The 21,400-nt window shown below is 41.7% G+C and overlaps 2 protein-coding genes across 7 annotated transcripts; one reads left to right on the plus strand and one right to left on the minus strand.

Annotated features, from left to right (window-relative positions):
* Positions 1 to 1,191: 1,191 nt before the first annotated feature.
* LOC146668995 (uncharacterized) lies at positions 1,192 to 14,136 on the plus strand. 5 transcript variants are annotated; one of them, XM_085405409.1, is made up of 11 exons: positions 1,192 to 2,262; positions 2,565 to 2,629; positions 3,054 to 3,182; positions 3,409 to 3,524; positions 4,283 to 4,356; positions 5,202 to 5,290; positions 5,468 to 5,640; positions 12,188 to 12,713; positions 12,868 to 12,985; positions 13,193 to 13,309; positions 13,893 to 14,136. In XM_085405409.1, exons 1-3 carry the CDS (start codon positions 2,076 to 2,078, stop codon positions 3,141 to 3,143), a joined length of 342 nt encoding a protein of 113 aa, XP_085261535.1. In that variant the 5' UTR covers positions 1,192 to 2,075; the 3' UTR covers positions 3,144 to 3,182; positions 3,409 to 3,524; positions 4,283 to 4,356; positions 5,202 to 5,290; positions 5,468 to 5,640; positions 12,188 to 12,713; positions 12,868 to 12,985; positions 13,193 to 13,309; positions 13,893 to 14,136. The 5 variants fall into 5 exon arrangements, 4 of the variants coding, with proteins under 4 accessions (XP_085261535.1, XP_085261534.1, XP_085261536.1 ...); XM_085405408.1 differs by having other exon boundaries at positions 12,868 to 12,927; XM_085405410.1 differs by having other exon boundaries at positions 1,192 to 1,396; positions 2,135 to 2,262; positions 12,868 to 13,309.
* Positions 14,137 to 16,139: 2,003 nt separating this feature from the next.
* Positions 16,140 to 18,776, minus strand: LOC146668996 (phospholipase D1-like). 2 transcript variants are annotated; one of them, XM_085405405.1, is made up of 4 exons: positions 18,394 to 18,776; positions 17,856 to 18,104; positions 17,339 to 17,432; positions 16,140 to 17,005 (listed from the first exon to the last, which is right to left on the minus strand). In XM_085405405.1, exons 1-3 carry the CDS (start codon positions 18,613 to 18,615, stop codon positions 17,379 to 17,381), a joined length of 525 nt encoding a protein of 174 aa, XP_085261531.1. In that variant the 5' UTR covers positions 18,616 to 18,776; the 3' UTR covers positions 16,140 to 17,005; positions 17,339 to 17,378. The 2 variants fall into 2 exon arrangements, with proteins under 2 accessions (XP_085261531.1, XP_085261530.1); XM_085405404.1 differs by having other exon boundaries at positions 16,140 to 17,009.
* Positions 18,777 to 21,400: the final 2,624 nt, after the last annotated feature.

A 21,400-nucleotide genomic window follows, 5' to 3' on the forward strand; every position in this document is an offset into this window, starting at 1 on the left:
TTTAGCATGAATCTGGACATTAGATTTAAGATTTAAGTTTTAAGCTTATCAGATATCACTTGTTAGAAGCTCCTTACCGTTTGAATAAATCTCTTCTCAATCTGCTGTCCTCTTCTGCTTGCATCTTTTTTTTTTCATCTAACACTGACGTTATTTTTTCTCCGTGAAAAACACAGCAACTCATCTTATCCCGGGGTGCCAGGAAGTCGAGCTGCGGATCTCAGCAGAAAACTTTTCAAACTGATTGCAGGTTGATCCAGGTATACATTTGAAACAGGTTCTCCTCGGTGACGTGACAGTCGGAATGCATCTGCGTAACCATGGTTACAGGGGGACGCTTTGGAACTCTGCTGTTCAGCAGCAAAATATTTCAGATCAATGTGTAAATACTCCAACTCTAAAACCAAGTAAAATAAATATGCTGCATATGTGTATAGTGCGTTCATGTGTGTGTGCGCTGCGTGGTGACGTAGGCGCGTGCATGTGTGCCCCGGTCACAGCTCCTTTCAGCATGGCCGGAGGTAAGTCACTGCCACTTTGCTCTCAGCTAATTAAAGTTTGTTCAGATCCCAAGCTGCAATGTGAATACAGCCAAACCGCCGCGTTTTTGTTTGTCATTAAGAGACTCATTCGGGATAAGTTTTGTGGAGGGCGGAGTTCACTAATATACGCTTATGAGTTTTAGCCGAGAACGCAGCTAAAATGCTAGCATGCTAAGTTAGCCTGATTGCTAGCGGCTACTCGCGGCAGTCTTTTTTTAACAGCATGCACTCTTTTTTCCTTCGTCAGGAGAGGTGTACTGGCAGTCGCGTGACACACACAGATCAGACACATATTTCTGTGTTGCAGGTATGGAGATGTTCTTATGTTTTGGAGATGCTGTCTTTCAGTCATTGTTTTTATAAGTACAGTGTTGTACTGCCTGTTAGATGGCGGTTATTAATATAATTGTACTGAAGTATAATGTTTGAACTATAAGTACCAGAATATTGGGTCCTGGTTATTGAATTGTATTTATCTGACTGTTTATTTGTTTTTGAATTATTTTGTTTATTGTTCTTATAAGTTGTTTTTGATGTTTTTTTCAGTGACATATTATTTATTTTGTGCTTTTTGTTTTTGAGAGCTTAAGTTAATGTTTTAAAACAATTTGTTGTATTTGATTCATTATATTATTGTAGTGTTAATGAAGCTGCAGACACAGCTCCTTTCAACATGGCCGGAGGAGAGGTGTACTGGCAGTCGCGTGACACACACAGATCAGACACATATTTCTGTGTTGCAGATGTGCAGTAAAGAGCCAAAGACCCAGTACTGTCTCCTGCCTCCTACTTTCACGCCAGAACACAACGCAAGAACAACAGGCGTAACACATGAACGGGTTACACATACTGAGGTGAGTTGTTGAGGATATGTCGAGCTGTTGATAAGCACGGCTGTTTTTGTGCTCTTATATACTGTTAGCCTGTTTTGCTGGCGTTAGTGAAGCTGTTTTCAACTGGATGTAACATTGTTGAACTCTGATGATTAATGAATAAACTCTCGATGTGACGATGTGAGCATGTAATTGTAACCCTGTGTTCATCTAGTCGTTTGATACCGTTTAATATCCAGCACATCTATTGGGTGTTTTATAACATGCCCTGGAATCATTTTAAGTTTTACAATGCCGGTGATTTACGACTCTTTCGCAACAGTCAACTGTGGCGTAAACTCTGGCGGGTCTCAGAGCTAGCTTATGTGAGCAAGCAGTGACATCTATACATGCAGTAGCCTTAAAATACTGATTATTTATTCTCCTGCTAGGTAAGAATTTGTGTTTTATACGTTTATTGTCACATTGTGCGCCATGTTATTGTTTCGGTGAAATGAATTTCTACAATGGCGGACTTAGACAAAATAGTGTTACTGTTAATTTGACTCTCTGCAGTGTTTAAATGCTTACATATACACACACAGTTACTGTCCCTCCACACGTAGGACTCAGTTCTGCTTCTATGCCCCATCTTTGTTTACTCTTTCCCACCCAACAAGTGCATAAATAAGATGTTAAAAACGTCATCATCATATCAAACATGATCGATTTGGGGGGAGTTTGTTTGGCACATGCTGACTGCATCCTAATTATAACCAGAAGAGGAGGCGAGAGCAGAGAACGAGAGTGCAGCAGTTTGGTCAAAGGAACAGGTGAAGAAGAGGTGAGCATCCAAGAGACGAGCAAGAGGACAGTTTCAAAGCAGACATTATGGCACAATAAAAGCTGTAAGAGCAGAGATTCATTCATATCTTTACTATTTTTCTTTAGCTTCTACTCCCGCTGCTTACAATAAATCTGAGATAAAGAACAAACAAGAACAACTCACATGGCATTGATTGTTTAGTTCAGTGTCACTCTGTGATTGTTTGACATTTCATATAAATGTGACTCTAAAATATAGTCAATAATATTAAAAAGCTGCTGTTACTGAATGAAACTTGAAGGATTATGATAAACTTCAGTTCTTACTGAATCTGTAACATTGCTTTTTTTAAAATTGTTAAATGACTTTTGTGTCACTGCACAGTGAAAAGCTCACCTGATGTAGTGGTGAGGCCATGTTCACCACTAGATGGAGACAACCTGGCACAGGTATTTTCTATACACTAAATTTCACACTGAAAAGCCTTGGTGGGAATTGTTGTTTCATAGAAAGTAAAGGAAAACATGTCTTGAGGTCTTTTTCCAGTGTTTTCAAAATTGTGTTTTTCACATACACATCAAAACTTCACACAGACAAACACACACAGAAAACAACAAAATATGTCAAATTAGGGAGGGCAGAGAGCGCAGCCTTTACATTGTTTTATTGTAGAGTGACAGGAACTGCCTATGAGCTTCTAATCAAGCAGAAGTGTTGACGGAAAATCTATCAAAGGAAATACATTGATGAAAATCAAAGAAGAGAAATATTTATATGATGTTCCATTTTCCTGAGAGCTGATTGGCTTTGATGACCCCTTCAAGTACTACATGCTACTTTGTCCTGCTAGTTAAGCCTGCTGTCTGTTCTCAGGCCTCCTCCTGTTTCACTGCCATATATCCACCACCAGAGGGCTCCACTGACCTGCCTGCCGACATCAGAGCACACCCCTGTGTCATGTGACCTGGCAGGAGTAGCAAAGCTGGACTCAGACCTGGCCAGGCAAGTTCAAAGGCAGCTGTGGTAGAGAGAGTATATGGGCTCAAATTGTGCTCATAAATATTTTGTACTTGTAAATCAATTTGTGTGTGTATGGGATCAGAACGATGCCACCTTGAAATGAAACCGAAAAAAATATTGAAACTGAAAAAAATATTGAAACTGAAATAAATGTACAGCGCGGCTGCGGTCACGGACAAACTTGCATGTGTCTGTTCGGGAATGGCAGATGCTGAGAGGTCCAGCGTTTACATTACCGGCTATTTCAAAGTGACAGCCTGAGGTGTTCTTCAGTAAATTGGACTACCAGACAGGAGGACCTGAGGCCCCACCGTATTATTTTCGGTAAGTTAAATGTGTGTGTAAGCTAATCCGTAACTTAGGTCCTTAGGTGAGCACTCGGCTGTCGGGGAAACTTGTTTTGTAAAGTTCGTTTAGCTAACCCGTGCAGGTGAATGAATTTACCCTGACTAAAGAAATCAAGAGAAACGCACCGGGCTGCTCAGTGACTAACCACGGTTACTGTACTTTTATTATGAGTATTATACTGTAAGAGCAACAGGCTGGACTCTGCTTCTGCTCCTGTGCAGAGCTGATTATTAATAAGAAGCTCGGTATACAGACAAGGATAACACAGTACCCGGGCTAGAAAGACAACTCCAGTTTGAGGCGCATGTCCTCCTGACATTTGGTGTTTGTGTTAACGATCCAATGGAAAAGCTTTGATGGGAGTGAGCTGTTCACTTGCACTATAGCACACAAAACGCTGCGCTGAGCACTGAGTGTTGCATCCGTGTACACACTGCATTGCTTCATATTTCACTCGTAAAGTAGGAAATGGGTGGAGCAGTTTATTAAAAGGGTAAACGTACATGGGTTTGATTGTAAGGCCCAAACAGAGCTGGCACAGGTCTAACAAGCTTGTGCATGAAGGGACAAACTGAGTGTGACATAAGGAAATGCTTACATGTGTAATTATCTTGATTACTGGTGAAGGACTACGTCACATGTAATCAAACATGACTCATTACTTATAAAAACCCTTTAACTAAAAGTGTATCAGAAACTCTCCTCTACTGTTTACTCTGTTTATCACCCAACAGTGACCTCGACCCTCTTCAAGCTCCTCACTGGTCAGTTCGAGTCAGGACGGCTGAAAATCCTCAGTGTTTACTGGGTAAGTTAAACTGATCAGTGGGACACTCAGGAACGGAGACCATGATGCTTTGGGGCTGACCACAGAGGTTTTACTAGTCAGTACAGATTTCAAACACACCGCTACATACTACATTAAGGTCAGTGCATTAAGTGCACTGACCTTAATGTTGTATTTTTCTGGTTGCTAATACACTTGGATCCATTACAAACATACACATTGTTGTGTGATGTGTGAAGACTTTTTATGGCTTTGTTTTTTGTCCGAACAGCACAGAGGAAACTATTTCTAAGCCAAGAGGCTAAAATTCATGCACCAAATGATACGCAGCAGATAAGACGGATGTAATCAAGCTACCGATAGAAAGAACATAATCAAGGACAAATAAAGTGTCTTTTTTTCCTCATTGTTCTCTGTGTGGGCCTCCTACTTCCTCCGTGTGGTAGTTTGACTCGTACTGATGTGGCTCCTCTGCTTCTTTTCACAAACAGTTTTTCCTTCCTGGTTACTGTTGAGCCCGTCACACTCAGCAGCTCGAGCTCGAGCTAAGACAGCCTTGAATCTTAAAACTACAGCCGTAATTGCATTTATGTCTTAGAGTGCTGGCCACAGATATTGATCCCATCTGACAGCAGCTCAGTAAAGCACAAGAGCGTCATCTTAAACAGGATATCAGGCAGCGTTCTTATTTTTATTGTCTACTTCTGGTCACATCCTGCTTTTGCCACTGAGCGATCAGCATCCTGTGTTTTATCATGAAGTGATGACTACGTGAGCTCCACTTGTTTAATTCTTCTAACATCTATAAAACAACAGAGTTTCTAAATGACAGACTTATTTATTTGTGTTTGTGTCTCTGTTTCCAGATGCTGCTGTGGAGAAGTCTGACTTTAAGAATAACACTCAGCTGTCCAACTCCAGTGGGACATCGGAGCAAGAGAAAACCTCTGATTATGTATGTTTGCCTCTTCACCACTCGCACACTCAAGGTTACACTCAGGTCAGGTCCAATATAAGTTTCAGAGTGAAGACAGGCTCAGTGCTGTCAGTACTTTGTCAGGATTTTTATTAGAATGTATTAAATTTGGTGTCCTGCTGTTTGATTTCATGCTGGTCTTTTCCCTCGTTGTAGAACCTTTTCCACCAGCTGAAGTCAGCCCCCAGTGACAGTCTGACCTACCGTCTGGCTCTGTGTGTGTGTCTGGTCAACTATTACTACGGTGGGCTGCGGGCTGTTGGACACCTCTGGCAGGAGTTTGTCCTTGAGTTGCGTTACCGGTGGGAAAATAACCATCTTATTTGTGGGTGGGTACCTCACAGGCTCGTGCTGCTTTGATTTTAAAGATGTCACACATATTAACATTTTCATTTTATAGCAGGTAAAATATGTATTGAACACGTCAGCAGTTCTCTAAGCAAATATATTTCTAAAGGTGCTTTGATGTGAAATTATCACCAGATGTCGGTAACACAGGGACATTAAACACACAGACATTTATTTATTACTTTATACAAATGTTGGTGATGACAGTTCATGGCAGCTTCTGTATGGAGAAACCAGTCCCATCATTGCTCATGACTTTGACCCACTCACCACACAAACAGTCTATAAATCCCGAATGCTCCGTGGATCCTTCCCACAGATTCAGCTCAGGTGATTGGCTGGGCCGTTCCAGCAGCTTTACTTGATTCCTCTGAAACCAACAGTTTCCATTGGCTGTGTTTGTGATCATGGTCTTGCTGAAACATCCATCCTTGTTTCATCTTCATCATCCTGGTAGATGGCAGCAGATTTTAATCAACAATGTCTCCATTCATCCTTCCTGGAGTTATGTTTAATGGCTCAGTCCCTTTTGCAGCTTGTTATAAAGTTTTTATGCATAACTTTTCTAAGCAATCACACATTTTTTTGGGAACATCAAAATCATAATGCTCCCACCTCCAGACTTCAGTGTTGCTGTGGTGTTTTTGGGATGCAGCCACCCAAACACGGTGTGTTTACAGCATTCAAAGAGTTTTGCTCTTAACAAAGGCAGTCGCACTTTTCTCCTCTCCCTTATCTTCCCTGCTTAGCCTCTTGTGTCCTTGTTTACTCTCGTGTTTTTTGTATTACTTTTCCCTGGAACACTCTCTCACAGTCTGTTCTCTAAAACCTAAAAGAGGAATTATGGATTTGATCAACTGGTCCCTGAATGCAATTGACACCCCTTTCTCAACGAGAAGTCTGGGCTCGGGTGAGCCTGAGTGCTGAAGAGATCTACCTGTTCGGAACCATGGTAACAGGGTTCTGGCTGATCGGAGCTGGCTTCGCCCTGACTTATCGAAGAATTAAGAAAGCGGAACCGGCTGTTCAAACCCCCACAAGGCTGCCCGCTGGGATTCAAACGATGGGAAGAGGCGTGAGTTTCTCAAAATGAGCTCATTGAGTGCAGCATGGATAAGATCTTGGAGAAGCTTACGGCTGCTGTGAATACTCAGAATAAGACTTCTGAGTGCAAATTGGATCACATCTTGGAGAAGCTCACTGCGGTCGTTGTTAACTTGTTATTTTCTGTTATACTGCGAGAGTACTGTTGCCCGCGAAGGGTTGTTGTTGGTGTGGAGAAAAATGGCGTAACAAATAAAGCGCTTGGAGTGAGACTACGACGTCGTGTCTTTGAGTTCTCAGAATCGGCTCTCTGAGCACAAGAATGACAACATCACGGAGCGCAAGTTTGATAACATCATGGAGAAGCTCACGGCTCTCCAACGGGAGATTGAGAGACCAGTGTCGGAGTGTTAGAACAGCTTTGAAATTCATATGAGCTGTTCGCACTAAAGTAAAAACCTCCATCACTTATGCGGATACCCCTTCGGCCCCAGCCGTGGGCTCAAGGCTGGAGCCGAACAACAACTCCCTGATAACGACTGTGTTTAGACTGTTCTTCCCACTCCATGCAAGGCCACCTGGGTTGGCTGGAAGACTGTTTACTTAGCCTGGCAGGGAGGAGGACACTGTCTCAGCTGAACTCTGGACACGCACACGCTTACACAGACATATATACACATGCAGATGTACACTCCTCCCCCCTCCAAACGCCTTCGACGCTTATTCCCCTCCGATGCTGACGGTGGATCAAGGAGACCAGCGCACGCAGGCCTGGATGTACTGTCTACACTGGCTGTCTCTCACCCTTTACCCATCCCTGTTGCTTGTCATGTGTTTCTTTCGTGTATTAAGAGTTGTTTCATGTGCTGAGGTGTTTTTTTTCTGTTCTCAAACTGATCTCCCTGTTGGAGCTCAGTCTGGGGGGAGTTATTTTTTTCTCCTTATCTTTCCTCATGTGGTGCATTTTCCATTGTTATGCCTCTCTGACCTGTCTTCCCCATGTGATGTTTGTGTCATGTATGTATGGTCAGAAGGGTAAGATGGCGCTGGCAAAGGTCGGCAGCCTTAACCCAATTTCCATTGGGGTCAGCCTTCAGGATCAATAAAGTTTTATTGAATTGAATTAAGTGACCAAACTATAAAGTTAAAGCGTATTGTTGTACCTATGCATTACACTGGAGCAGAGCTTACATACATTCTTACCTGCTTACACTCATCATTCATTCGTCAAACTGAATAAAATAGCAATAAAATAGGGTGGCTGCAGCTCAGGCGGTAGAGCGGGTCGTCTACTGATCGGAAGGTTGGTGGTTCAATTCCTGGCTTCCCCCAGGCTGCATGCCAAATATCCTTGGGCAAGATACTAACCCCAAATTGCTCTCCGATGCGTTCATCGGAGTGTGCGCGTGTGTGTGTGTGTGTGAGAGAGAGAATGTTACTTAGAAAGCACCTAGAAAAATGTGCTTGTGTGAATGGGTGAATGCACAAGTTGTGTAAAGCGCTTTGAGTGCTCAGAAGAGTAGAAAAGCGCTATATACAGTGGGGCAAAAAAGTATTTAGTCAGCCACCGATTGTACAAGTTCCCCCACTTAAAATGATGACAGAGGTCAGTAATTTGCACCAGAGGTACACTTCAACTGTGAGAGACAGAATGTGAAAAAAAAATCCATGAATTCACATGGTAGGATTTGTAAAGAATTTATTCGTAAATCAGGGTGGAAAATAAGTATTTGGTCACCTCAAACAAGGAAAATCTCTGGCTCTCACAGACCTGTAACGTCTTCTGTAAGAAGCTTTTCTGTCCCCCACTCGTTACCTGTATGAATGGCACCTGTTTGAACTCATCATCTGTATAAAAGACACCTGTCCACAGCCTCAAACAGTCAGACTCCAAACTCCGCCATGGCCAAGACCAAAGAGCTTTCAAAGGACACCAGGAAAAGTATTGTAGACCTGCACCAGACTGGGAAGAGTGAATCTACAATAGGCAAGCAGCTTGGTGTGAAAAAATCAACTGTGGGAGCAATCATCAGAAAATGGAAGACATACAAGACCACTGATGATCTCCCTCGATCTGGGGCTCCACGCAAGATCTCATCCCGTGGGGTCAAAATGATCATGAGAACGGTGAGCAAAGATCCCAGAACCACACGGGGGGACCTGGTGAATGACCTGCAGAGAGCTGGGACCAAAGTAACAAAGGTCACCATCAGTAACACACTACAACGGCAGGGAATCAAATCCCGCAGTGCCAGACGTGTTGCGCTGCTGAAGCCAGTGCATGTCCAGGCCCATCTGAAGTTTGCCAGAGAGCACATGGATGATACAGCAGAGGATTGGGAGAATGTCATGTGGTCAGATGAAACCAAAGTAGAACTTTTTGGTATAAACTCAACTCGTCGTGTTTGGAGGAAGAAGAATACTGAGTTGCATCCCAAGAACACCATACCTACTGTGAAGCATGGGGGTGGAAACATCATGCTATGGGGCTGTTTTTCTGCCAAGGGGACAGGACGACTGATCCGTGTTAAGGACAGAATGAATGGGGCCATGTATCGTGAGATTTTGAGCCAAAACCTCCTTCCATCAGTGAGAACTTTGAAGATGAAACGAGGCTGGGTCTTCCAACATGACAATGATCCAAAACACACCGCCCGGGCAACAAAGGAGTGGCTCCGTAAGAAGCATTTGAAAGTCCTGGAGTGGCCTAGCCAGTCTCCAGACCTCAACCCCATAGAAAATCTGTGGCGGGAGTTGAAAGTCCGTGTTGCTCGGCGACAGCCCCAAAACATCACTGCTCTCGAGAAGATCTGCATGGAGGAATGGGCCAAAATACCAGCTACTGTGTGTGCAAACCTGGTAAAGACCTATAGTAAACGTTTGACCTCTGTTATTGCCAACAAAGGTTATGTTACAAAGTATTGAGTTGTATTTTTGTTATTGACCAAATACTTATTTTCCACCCTGATTTACGAATAAATTCTTTACAAATCCTACCATGTGGATTCATGGATTTTTTTTCACATTCTGTCTCTCACAGTTGAAGTGTACCTCTGGTGCAAATTACTGACCTCTGTCATCATTTTAGGTGGGGGAACTTGCACAATCGGTGGCTGACTAAATACTTTTTTGCCCCACTGTAAGAACCAGTCCATTTACCATTTAACCAGAGGAGTATTGCACTGGTTGGATGGCAGCAGCCATGGAGGGAGGGTGTAATTGTCCCGTGTTATGCTGGTGTTTTGTATTAGATGTAAGCTTACATTTGGCAGCATTAGTGAACATTATACTGAATGTTACACAGGAGTGTCTCAGGTAGGAGGGAGGCTCACTCGGTCCATTCACTGAGCTTAGTGTTCAGTGATCGATGGTCCAGGGGAAAAGCTGTTTTCTTAGCCTGGCTGTCCTGTTTCTTGAACAGGTGCTGTCCAGGATGAGATGAGATTTGATTGGCTCTCCTGAGACAGCGAGTGCTGACCATGTCCTCCAGGGAAGGAAAGGGACAGGCACTATTCTTCTGTGCTGTCTTAATGACCCACTGAGCAGTTAGCATACCAAGCTGTTAGCAGTAGGTGGGGACACACTATGGTGCTGTGGTAAAAAAGCCACCAAGACTTTCTTCTCCAGATGGTGGTTCCTCCTCCTCAGCATCCTGAGGTGGAGTCTTTGACTTTGGACCATGAGAGGTCCTCAGCTACGTGAGTCCCCAGGAACGAGGACACTCGCTGAACACAGTCTGCTTGATGTGGAGAGGAACGTGTTTCCCTCTGCTGAGGTCACATCTCCTTAGTTTTGATGGCGCTGAGCAGACGCTTGTGTTCATTGCAGCAGCCTGTCAGGTTTTTAACCTCCTGCCTGTTCGCCGTCTTCTCCGCTGATGATTGTCGCATCATCAGCAAATGTAACGATGGTGTTAGAGGGGCAGGTAGGTGTGAACTCATGAGTGTACAGGAGAGCAGGCAAAGACGCCTGTGGATACTTTATGAATGCAGATGATAATATTCTGCCAGCGTTTCACAGACTTGTTCAGCAAACTTTAAACACACTTCACGCTTCTCTTTTTTTCTGTGGCTCTTGCGCACATATTGTTTTCTTTGAAACAGTCGTACCTGCTGATTCCAGGCCTTTCTGTGGCTCTTCATAACTGGGCCTTGACTCTTCTGATAATTCTTTTCACTGGTCTGTGTGAAATCTTGTGGGAAGCACCTGGTCGTGGCCCATTTATGGTGAAATAATATTCTTTCCACTTTACCAAAAGTGCGCTGGAACCTTCAGTAGTTCTACTGTGACCACTGCCACCAGCATGTTTTGCAAAAGTCTTGAGAGAGCTCGTTGTTTTTACCCGTCATGAGACGTTTCTTGTGTGAAACCTGAATAATGAGACCATCAGTTGGGACTGAACCAGCTGATATTTGATTTGATATTAATTGGCGAGGTCTGTGACGAGTTACATGACTCTTTGGTGGCAGGACTCCTGGGCTGGAGGTGCGAGTCCCACTGAGTCTGTGGATGTTGTTGGACTGTCCTGGTTTCCCACCTCGGGATAAGCAGACTACAGTAGCGGTTTCCCTTTCTAAGAAGTGGGACTAGGGGCTGAGCTTGAACTTGGGAATGATACTCCAAAGCCTCCCTGGAAGTCTGTGACTGGGTCAGTTCGTTAGTTGAACCTGAGGTTGAGGATATATTTTCAGCCCTGGAGCTCCTCTGTCAGATGGTGACGGCATACAAAGTATCTGGTACCACTGTCCTCTGTGTGCTGCTGCTGTTGGTCCATCAGCTGTGGAGAGAGTGAAGAATAACTGATAATGAAAAGTTGTTGTTCTCGTTGAACTCTGTTATTGCTGCTTTATTTGTGGCCAACACTCAGCAGATATTGGCACCAGCCGATTTCAGTCGGGATCTCAAAGGACTTCGTGGAAGAGCAGAACCTATTTGCAGACATTTGTGGGACCTCGTTAGACTGTTGACTTGGACACAGACAGAAGACAGAAACACATTTTGAGACCAGAGGAGATGGATCTGTCAGAGTGGGGGCCCCCAGGCTGTGGAGTGCTTTGCCTCCATCATTATGTTGCTTTGATTGCATTTATTTTTATAAACAGCAGCTTGAGACTCATTTATTTAGCCTGGCTTTGAACTAGATTTGTGCTGTTTCATATTATTGTGAAGCACTCTGTGGTTCTTATCCTGTGCCATATAAATAAAGTCAAATGCTGGATGTCTGTACTTTGTCCAGCTGAGCCGACACTTTAGAATCGGGCTTTGGTCTTGTTGTCAGTCATGTTGGATCTCCGTCCGTCTCTAATAACAGACAAATGACCAAAATGTAAAAATCCAAGTACATAATACCAGGCACAAAAGCCCCTGCAGTGTTTGTGCCGTGCTCTAACTAAAACTTTGCTTGAAATTGTTTAAGCAGTATTTGTTTCTCTGTTAACACACTGGTGTTCACTCATATCCATCTCTGTGCTTCCTAATCTGCAGGCTGGCAGGTGGAGCTCCTGATCTTCGCTGTTGTCTTTTGCATCAGAAGTTCCAGGTAGCCACACAGTGCAAGGACTAATCGAACGATTTAATGGAGTTATCAGTCGTCGCTGTACTTGAAAGGAGAGATGGCCCAGCCAGATTTATTGTAATAAAATGCGTGGACAGCAACATGAGCCCACAGTTTTATGTCTCTATTGTTTTATAGTTTGGAAAATGATTTGCCAAAGATGAGTGCTTCCAGTTTTCTGCAGACTGCACGACCTGACTGTGGAAGTCTGTTTCTGCCACCCAAATATGAAGTCGATGATAGTTTTGTGTTATTTTCTTCACAAGTTGGAGTCAATAAGTGGAGATAATAACCTGTTAAGTTTTGAATCATGATGAGGATCTCTGTCAGTGCCTGCATAAAAATCTCAACTGTAGCTCAACACAACCAAGTGCAGTACAATGAAAACACTGACCCCGGGTTTAACGAGGACCAGAAGAATCCGGAACAGAGTCAACAACTAACTAAATCTGACGGGTACTTCAATACAAAAACACACGCAGAGTTCATTTTTCATGTGCTGCAGCCTCACAAACAGCTGATATCATGGAGATATAAAGTCAGAGCAACTATACGTTACTCTTACTGCGCATTTTTAATTTCTTTTATTATCCCTTTATCATCCAACCAGAGTCAGAGAGGAGTCGACCCCACCCACCACAGGGCGAGAGGCGGGGTACACCCAGGACAGGTCACCACTGAAGTACCATCAAATCAAATGAAAACATCCCTACACAGCAAATTCAAAAGTGTTAAATTTTTTGGTGTTAATAGTCTCCTTGCAAAAGTAGAGTTAATTTTACTCTAAGTAGAGTCACATTCTTTTAATGTAACTCTGAGGTGTAAAATGATAGTAGTTAAAATCGAGTGTTAAAAATGATTGTTTCTCTGTCAAATCTGGAGGTGTTACAATGGAAACATTAACTCTTGACCTCTTAACTCTGAAACTCCTACAGGGGCTATGACACCAACAGAGTAAATTCACTCCGCCCCCAGCACGGCTCCAATCGAAGCTGAAGTGAAGCCGTTTCAGAACATTTTGCTCTACATATTTGAGTTGTTTGCCATGCTTGGTAAGTCATTTTTTCAAAGATTGTTTCAATTATTATTATGAGCTTTTACTTCTGTGGCTCTTTGGAGTTGAGACAAAGCTGTGTGAAAGGCATTAGCCATGTTGCTGGCTGATAGCATAATATTCTGTTTTAGCTAACTGAAAGGTATTGTCTGCGGGCAAATACCACAGCCTTGAAAAAAGCTTGCATGTGAATTTCCAGTCAAACCTTTGGTCAAATACACCTAAAACAATGTCTAGAATGTGAAATGTTGGTATAATGGTGCTACTTGAAGCCTGAAAACGATCGCCCATAAAAAAAAAAACGAGCAAACAGCAGTAGCTGACGTCCTGACTCGATTCTACGTTAGCATTTAGATCCCTCCAGAGTTTTGTGCACACGGTTTAGGTAAAAATGAAAAAGGTTGAGGTTTTACATTTAGTTCAGTATTACCTGTTGCCTGTGTCCTTGTCTTTTGGGAAAATACTTTACACAAGTAATGGCTCAAAGAGGATTCCTTTTTTTTTTACTGTGCTGCAATTGTTTACTGGATTATTTGTGCCATTAATTAGTGTCAACTAATTTTTATTCAATCTCCGCACAGGATATGCTTGTGAAGATGGAATATGGGGGAGAGCAGAAGTGCGTTGAAGTTCCACAAAGGGATGAATGAAGGACATGCATATTGTATTGAAGAAATAAGTGATGAGATGCTGTTATTTGCATTTACCATGTCAGACCTTTTGATAAACAAAATTCTAATGAAAGTGAGAACATGTATACTGTTACATCTTTCAGAAAATGTTTTGAAATTGTGGTGCACAGTTCAGAATAAATGTTTTTCAAAAACCATTGCATCTTTTTAGTAAATGTTTATTTCCAAAAGAAATTTCTATAAGTTCAGAACAGTAAAATTACCGCTTTTTAGATGAATTAGAAGATAACTCTTACGTAGTTAAACTAAAATACTCTTTGAGAGTTAATATATAAACTCTTAACACCAAGTGTTAAATTATCAACTCCAGACAGATTTGGTGTTTAACACTAAATCAGAGTTAACGTACCAATTCTCCAAAAGGAGTTAAATTAACACTCTCTGGTGTGGACCCATATAGACACTTTAATAGTGTTGAAATCAAATCCGACAGTGTTAATTTGGACATGCTGGATTTGCTGTGTACAATAACTCTGCAGTGCTGTTTGAAGGACTTTTACGTTGCTCCATTGCTGCACTTCAAACTTGTCCTCAGAGCAAACATCAAATTCTCTTTCAGACTCTGAGGCTCTGGAAGTCTCCTGCATATTCGCAGAATAAGACGGCGGCACAGAAGCCAACCAAAGTGCTGCTGTGCATGTGGTCAGCACTGACATGGACTTCAGATGTAGAATATTTTCACTCCCTTCCCCAGACAGTCCTAATGTTAAGCTCTTTAAATGCCATCAGACTTTGGCAGGACGGAGTCTGGAGGAGCCTCATGGAAGAGAGGAGCTCCGCCTCTTTGGCTACATCCACACGGGTGTTTTTGAAAACACAGAGTTTCCGTTTTTGTTTCTTTGTTTTTAATCCCGTCCACACGTGCAGTTTGGAAAAATATCTCCGTTGTGGGATTACAATATTACCTTATGCCATGTTAGACCCCTAATTAAAGATTGTGAATTATTATGTAGTTTTAGTTTGCATTATTCTCCTGAATTAGAAGAAGCTGATAACTATTGCATTTATTAAACTGATTTGCATTAGAGTGCTGATTTATTGTGAATGAATGATATTGTTTTATGATGCATTATACTGCTGAGTTATAAGAAATACTGTTCACAGAAAGTCATCGCCTTATTTGTCTGATTAGAAGAGAACAGCCTAACTAAGCCTAACAGGGGACAGGTACTTCTGCCCAACCTGGCAGCCACAAAGTGAACTCATTTAGGTAAAGATAACCACATGCACCTAACCAGCCTGCACCAGCCTGACATTTCTTCCTCCTAAGTAAAAACGAATGGATGGATTGAACTTAAAGTCTCAGCTCAGTTTTCTATTTTGACCACCTACACCCCAAGATATTCTTTTAAAAAGTGTTGTTTTCAGATCCCTTTGAAGTTCATAAAGGGCCTGTTCATTTTCATTCAAATGTTTTATTGCATAAATGTTACTGTTTTCTTTTGATTTATGCTCCCACTACACTGCACCTCTACAAACAACAATGCCACGGACTGTCAGTTGCTTTTACATGCTATAAACATGAGTAGGTTTGATCAGAGTTTCAGTTATCAAAGAAAAGACAAACTGAGCAAAAAGAAGGAAAAAAAGACCAACTTCTTCCCAACTGACAAGAAAAATACTCGTCATGTTTTCATAATAAAGGATCAGGCTCCCCATTTATGACAGCTTGGACCAATAATGTATGTTACATTGATGCTACTGTAGAGACAGGGTCAACATCTCTATTTAAATATAATTAATATACAAAACACAATAAAAGTTATACATGAATTATTCATTATTTTTCACTATTGATAAAATTCATGTATACTAATCAAGGTTATACATGAGTAACGACATTATTAATAATGATTAATAATAATAATTCTAATGCCAACATGATGACTGTTCATAGCTCCTGCTTTGAAATACTGAACTTAAACACTGACCTGATGAAAGATCACAATTCACAGTGGCCCACTGTCAGAATCATTCTGAATATAAACTCATCGAGTTAATCTGAACCTTTCTCAAATGTGCTGTGAATAAATGCTGCTGCAAGCCACTGTGGGAAAGCTGTGTTATTATCATGAAAACATCTGTGACACATTCACAGAGGACGAGGACACAAAGGGACGACACGCAGAGGCTGTGTTAAAGTCAAAAATCCAAATCTTTAGTCCTAAACAGGCAGTGGTTACAAACAGGAAGACGAGCAGTCCATTAAACAGTCTACAGGGTCAAACATACAGAGAATTCAAACAGCTATTAAAAACAAATAACTGGACACTGAAAAACTTCAGTGATGTGTGAGGCACCAAAGGGAAGCAGCTGAGTATATTCAATTAATTATCTTCAAATACAAAGACAGAAACTCCTACAGGCAGCATGCAAACTGAGCAGGATACACAAAGATCAGAGATTACAAAATAAATCAGACAAGGATTTCAAACTTACTGAGAGCAAGGCCTCTGTTACAAATCTGTCTAATAGAAAAACATGCTGTACAGATACAATACGCTCAGTGTTCATGGTCATTTAAAAACTGGCTCTACCTGAACCACTTCAATATTTTATGAAGTCACTGAGTCGACCATTTCTACAGTTTGTTTCCTTCATTGCAGTTAGAGTGTGGCTGGTAAGGATGAAAACACACACAGAGCGTAAATTGTCTTTGTTAGTAACAAACGTCAGCAAAGAAAAGACAAAACACACAAACACTCTCATGATATTCATGAATCATTAGAAAGCATCCAAACATTCTGCTCGTGGACTTTTACAGTCTTATTTGCACTCGCTCATCTTCATAATCATCCTGATCAGTACATGACAGGGGAGGCTTTGAGGTAGGCGGGGCTCTCTGCTGATGTCAGCATGAAAGGCAGGACCAGCGTCTGCCACATGTTGGTGAAACATCACAGTACACTGGCGTGGTTTCCTTTCCAGATGTTGGACGTTTGACACTTCAACGTTGAGGCCAACAAGAAGACACAGTTTTGGGTCGGGTTGCTGCAGGGTTTCTAACTGAGCAAAAGCAGAAGCACACAGACCAACAGGGATCAGATGCTGAGTGTTAGAGGAACATCTGTGCTGATCACTGAATGCTGCTGTGGTCTCTTGTTGAAGTTGGCTGGTGGGACAGTCTAATAGTGATATCCTGCCCATCGGAGGAACAGTTTTAAAAACACATGCAATACTTTGTTTGTATTACAGTCAAAGTTTATGTTAATTTTGTCCTTTAAAAGTGTTGCTGTACTATAAAGTCCTATAATTTGAGGCTAAAATGGCTCAGAGAGTCGAGGATCTCCTTTGAAAGTGGAGACGGCTTTATCCGCTGATCCACGTCACTTTACCTGGATGTTTTCTTTGAAGCTGGATGAAGACTCCTCTCCCTCACTCCTGTTGCAGCTGTGTGGTCCAGTTGGCCTCTGAGGTCACAGTCAACATCTGTAGCAGAAGAGGGGAAATAAAAGTCCAGGTTACCAAAACTGGGAGCTTTTCCAAAATAGAGCGTAACTGGACTTTTTCAGCCTTACAGGCAGATAGTCGTCTGAAGCTGCAGCTTTTTCTTTTTAGCTTTTTCCAATCTCTGCTCTCGGCTTTCTTTGAGAACATGTCTGCTTTCTTGGCATGGGTCTGTCTGCTGTTGGTGAAGAGACTAAATCCACATACTCGCTACTAAGATCTCCTCAAGTAGTCTCAACCAGATTACAGTTTAAGAGTAAATGTCTCCTGAGAGTTTCACCTTGGGGAGATGCTGTCTTGCTAACATGCAATCATGAGCATTAATCTATGAGGTGAAAAAGTAATTTTAAAAGCTCCAGCCACAAGTTTTATTTCATCTGTGTTTTGGTCAGAGTCCCATCAGACCTCCAGAATGGTGTCAGAGTGTTTTCTATCCACGTGATGAGCACAGGCCTCAGGTCCAGACCTCCACGGGCACCATAGCCTCTTTGGAGCTAATAGGTGCAAGAAGGTTTTGTTGGGATAGGAACTGAAGAGGAAACTGACGAGGAAGGCAAGGATCTTCTTCAGCTCCTCCGAGCTGGGACCTCTTTGTGTAGGCCACCATTGGCCAGGTAGCCCTCCAGCATCGCTGGATGGCCGACAGTGGAAAACCTAGAGGAGTAGGAGAGAAACAGCAGCTTGGAGCATGTCTTTATACTGTTTAGTTTTTAGAGCCACAGACTTTCTTTTAATGTCATTGTTCAGGATCTATGACTGATTATGTATTTATTGTATTCCTCCATGACTGTGTGACAGCAAGTGGAAAAAACCAGCTTCACCTTTGTTGATATGCTTGTAATTTTAATATTGATTAAATGGCCATGAAATAATAGAAAGCTCATATATGAAAATGTATTTTAAGAAGTAAAATGTTAATCTGAGTACAAAGGAGTACACTCACCTTCTGGTAGATGGAGGTGTAGCGAGCGCTGGTGAACATCCAGGCCTCCTTGTAGAACTGATCACTGATTGGATCCAAAACATCGATGGAGGATCTGTGTAAGCGCTGAGGATCGTCCTGATGGACAGAACAGAAGGAGAGTGAGACAAGTGAAGATATACTAAACAACACTGTGACATGAACTGAGCCACACACAGTTTGATTCACAGGTGATTGACACATTATTTGACCACGAGCAATCTTTTCTGGTTTGACGCCGTCTTTGTAGCCAGAAACCAGCTCTCTCCTCGGCTTCCTCCACTACACGCTTCCCCCACGCCAGTCTCCTCCGTCACTATAAAGGGGAGAGTCATGAGCTCCATCACCCTCACCTGTGCCGTCCAACGTCCCGCCACCAGCCTCCACTGCAGCAGGCCAGAGACCACACCCCTGCCACAATAAGTAAAAGTATATCCTTGCTGTACCCTTAATGCTAAATGTGCTAAATTAACCGCTGCCTTTGCCCCTTTGGGATTATTCTTATGTCACTGGGATGTTGACCTTTGACCTTCACATTAGAGAGATGGGCAGACATAATTAGTGTATGAATTTTAAAGTAACAGGTAATAAAGAGAGTGTAGCAAATGTAGTCAGGTTTATTACTCTGTATCACACATGAGTGCCCGAGGGAGGCGGGGCTGACTGGGGAGACACAGGAAACAGAGAGACAGGGCTGACTCGACATGAAACGATGAAACGTGGGACACGGGAACAGAAACTAAACACAGGCTGAAATGAACACTGAGGGAGGGAGAACTAAGATTACTGAGAGCCTGATAAATAAGAAGAACAAAAACCAAGAAAAACAAGAGTCAAAGAAAACCAAAAAAACAAAGCATTGGGCCAGGACCCACTGCTGTGACATTTATATGTGATAAAAACATTAAAAACTGCTCACATGTTGAAATCTTTCTACGTATACTTTAGGTTCAGCTCTCCAGCCTGGCATTTGGTTAAGCATGATTCAAACATTTGATTTTGTTTAACTGGTTTTAATTATAGTTACTTTTTGTGAACATTTGTTGCAGCATTTAAAAATACATAATTTATTTTCAAACTTTTATTTGATTTAGAGCATCATATTTGACCAACGTAAATGTTTTAATTTCATATAAAATAACTGAAACAGTGAACTAAATATCTGAAATCTTTCCTTCCTTAAAAGTTATAATCCTACTTAAGTTATAGTGCAAATGCTTAAGCAACAAATATACTTGATGCTAATTAATTAATATTTCCCTTTGATGTTGCAACTATGCGGTCACTTCTGTCTTTAAACAAAATAATATTTTCCAGTTACAGAAATCATAAAGTCCAAACTAAAGTGCTACTGTTGCTATATGCATTTTATATAAATCATGGATGATGGTCCTGACATGAAGGACGAGAAAGTTACAGGTTGCATCCTTTGACTTTGTCTCCGTGCCTTTGGGCGATTTTCAGAAGGACAGATGTTTCTGTTCAATTCTTAAATCAATTTTTTCAAACACAAACACTCACGTCATCCTTTAAAAAACTTACGTTCATCACCCTAGGGACCGTTTTCTGCCACGCCCGAAAAAGTGCTATAAAAAATTTATATATTAATATTTTATTCCACTTTAAATTAGCCAATCTTTTAGACCTACTTCTCCTTGAAATATTCATGTCAAGTTTTAATTACATTTCGCGGATTTTAACCCTTTATATCCCGGTTTCGTCACATGAGCGCACTGCTTTTTTTGCCCCAAAAAACAAAAAACTTGAATATTTTCCAAAAAAAACATTTGAGGTAATATTCAATTGTTATTATAATTAGGCCTTTAGATGGACTAAAGATTGGCACCAAGAGTCATTTCGATCGCCTTTTATTTTTTTTCCAGGAGCGCATTTCATAAAATGCACACTATCGACCACGCCCAAAAAGTGCTATAAAAAATTTATATATTAATATTTTATTCCACTTTAAATTAGCCAATCTTTTAGACCTACTTCTCCTTGAAATATTCATGTCAAGTTTTAATTACATTTCGCGGATTTTAACCCTTTATATCCCGGTTTCGTCACATGAGCGCACTGCTTTTTTTGCCCCAAAAAACAAAAAACTTGAATATTTTCCAAAAAAAACATTTGAGGTAATATTCAATTGTTATTATAATTAGGCCTTTAGATGGACTAAAGATTGGCACCAAGAGTCATTTCGATCGCCTTTTATTTTTTTTCCAGGAGCGCATTTCATAAAATGCACACTATCGACCACGCCCAAAAAGTGCTATAAAAAATTTATATATTAATATTTTATTCCACTTTAAATTAGCCAATCTTTTAGACCTACTTCTCCTTGAAATATTCATGTCAAGTTTTAATTACATTTCGCGGATTTTAACCCTTTATATCCCGGTTTCGTCACATGAGCGCACTGCTTTTTTTGCCCCAAAAACATAAAACATAAAATATTTTCCAAAAAAAACATTTGAAGTAATATTTTATTGTTATTATAATTAGGCCTTTAGATGGACAAAAGATTGGCACGAACATTAATTTCGATCCGGTTTTAATTTTTTTTCCAGAAGCCAAAAATGTCCCCAGGCGGCGCTGCTGCTCCTGCTCCCCCGGGGAGGAGTGCCTCTGCCGCGGGTGTGTTTCGCGCAGCGCCGGAGCATATGGTTCGGTTCCCGTGTCTGCAGCACACACTTCCGCTACCACGTGAAAACAAATACGTCATTTCCTGTTGATTAAAAAAAAAAAAAAAAAAAAATCAAACGAACCTAAGGTCATAAAATGGTCCGGAACGAGCAGCGGGCCAAGCTGCTGCTGTACGCGGGAAATTAGTCTGCCTTTTCCGGGTATCTGTCTCGAGCAGGCCGCTGGAGAACATGTGTATGTTCCAGCAGGCGTCACATGTGGAGCAAGGGCGCCACCCGGTGGACAAATAAAAAAATTACAACTCTAAGGCCAGTACTGCAAGCGGAAGCGGAAACATAACCGA

The sequence above is a fragment of the Rhamphochromis longiceps genome, linkage group LG5 (genome assembly GCF_057381845.1).
Source record: "Rhamphochromis longiceps isolate RC_006_pf linkage group LG5, R_longiceps_female_GT1.1, whole genome shotgun sequence".
Classification (NCBI taxonomy): Eukaryota; Metazoa; Chordata; class Actinopteri; order Cichliformes; family Cichlidae; genus Rhamphochromis; species Rhamphochromis longiceps.

What these genes read in the sequence shown, in the direction of transcription:
- LOC146668995 (XM_085405407.1), top strand. Translation starts at nt 2,076, where the DNA reads ATGATCGATTTGGGGGGAGTTTGTTTGGCACATGCTGACTGCATCCTA. An exon ending in ATTATGGCACAATAAAAGCT is followed by an intron (nt 2,263 to 2,564) that starts GTAAGAGCAGAG and finishes GTCACTGCACAG; the next exon opens with TGAAAAGCTCACCTGATGTA. An exon ending in ATGGAGACAACCTGGCACAG is followed by an intron (nt 2,630 to 3,053) that starts GTATTTTCTATA and finishes GTCTGTTCTCAG; the next exon opens with GCCTCCTCCTGTTTCACTGC.
- LOC146668996 (XM_085405405.1), bottom strand. Translation starts at nt 18,615, where the DNA reads ATGTGTCAATCACCTGTGAATCAAACTGTGTGTGGCTCAGTTCATGTC. An exon ending in ACACCTCCATCTACCAGAAG is followed by an intron (nt 18,105 to 18,393) that starts GTGAGTGTACTC and finishes CTACTCCTCTAG; the next exon opens with GTTTTCCACTGTCGGCCATC. An exon ending in ACTCTGACACCATTCTGGAG is followed by an intron (nt 17,433 to 17,855) that starts GTCTGATGGGAC and finishes CTTCTGCTACAG; the next exon opens with ATGTTGACTGTGACCTCAGA.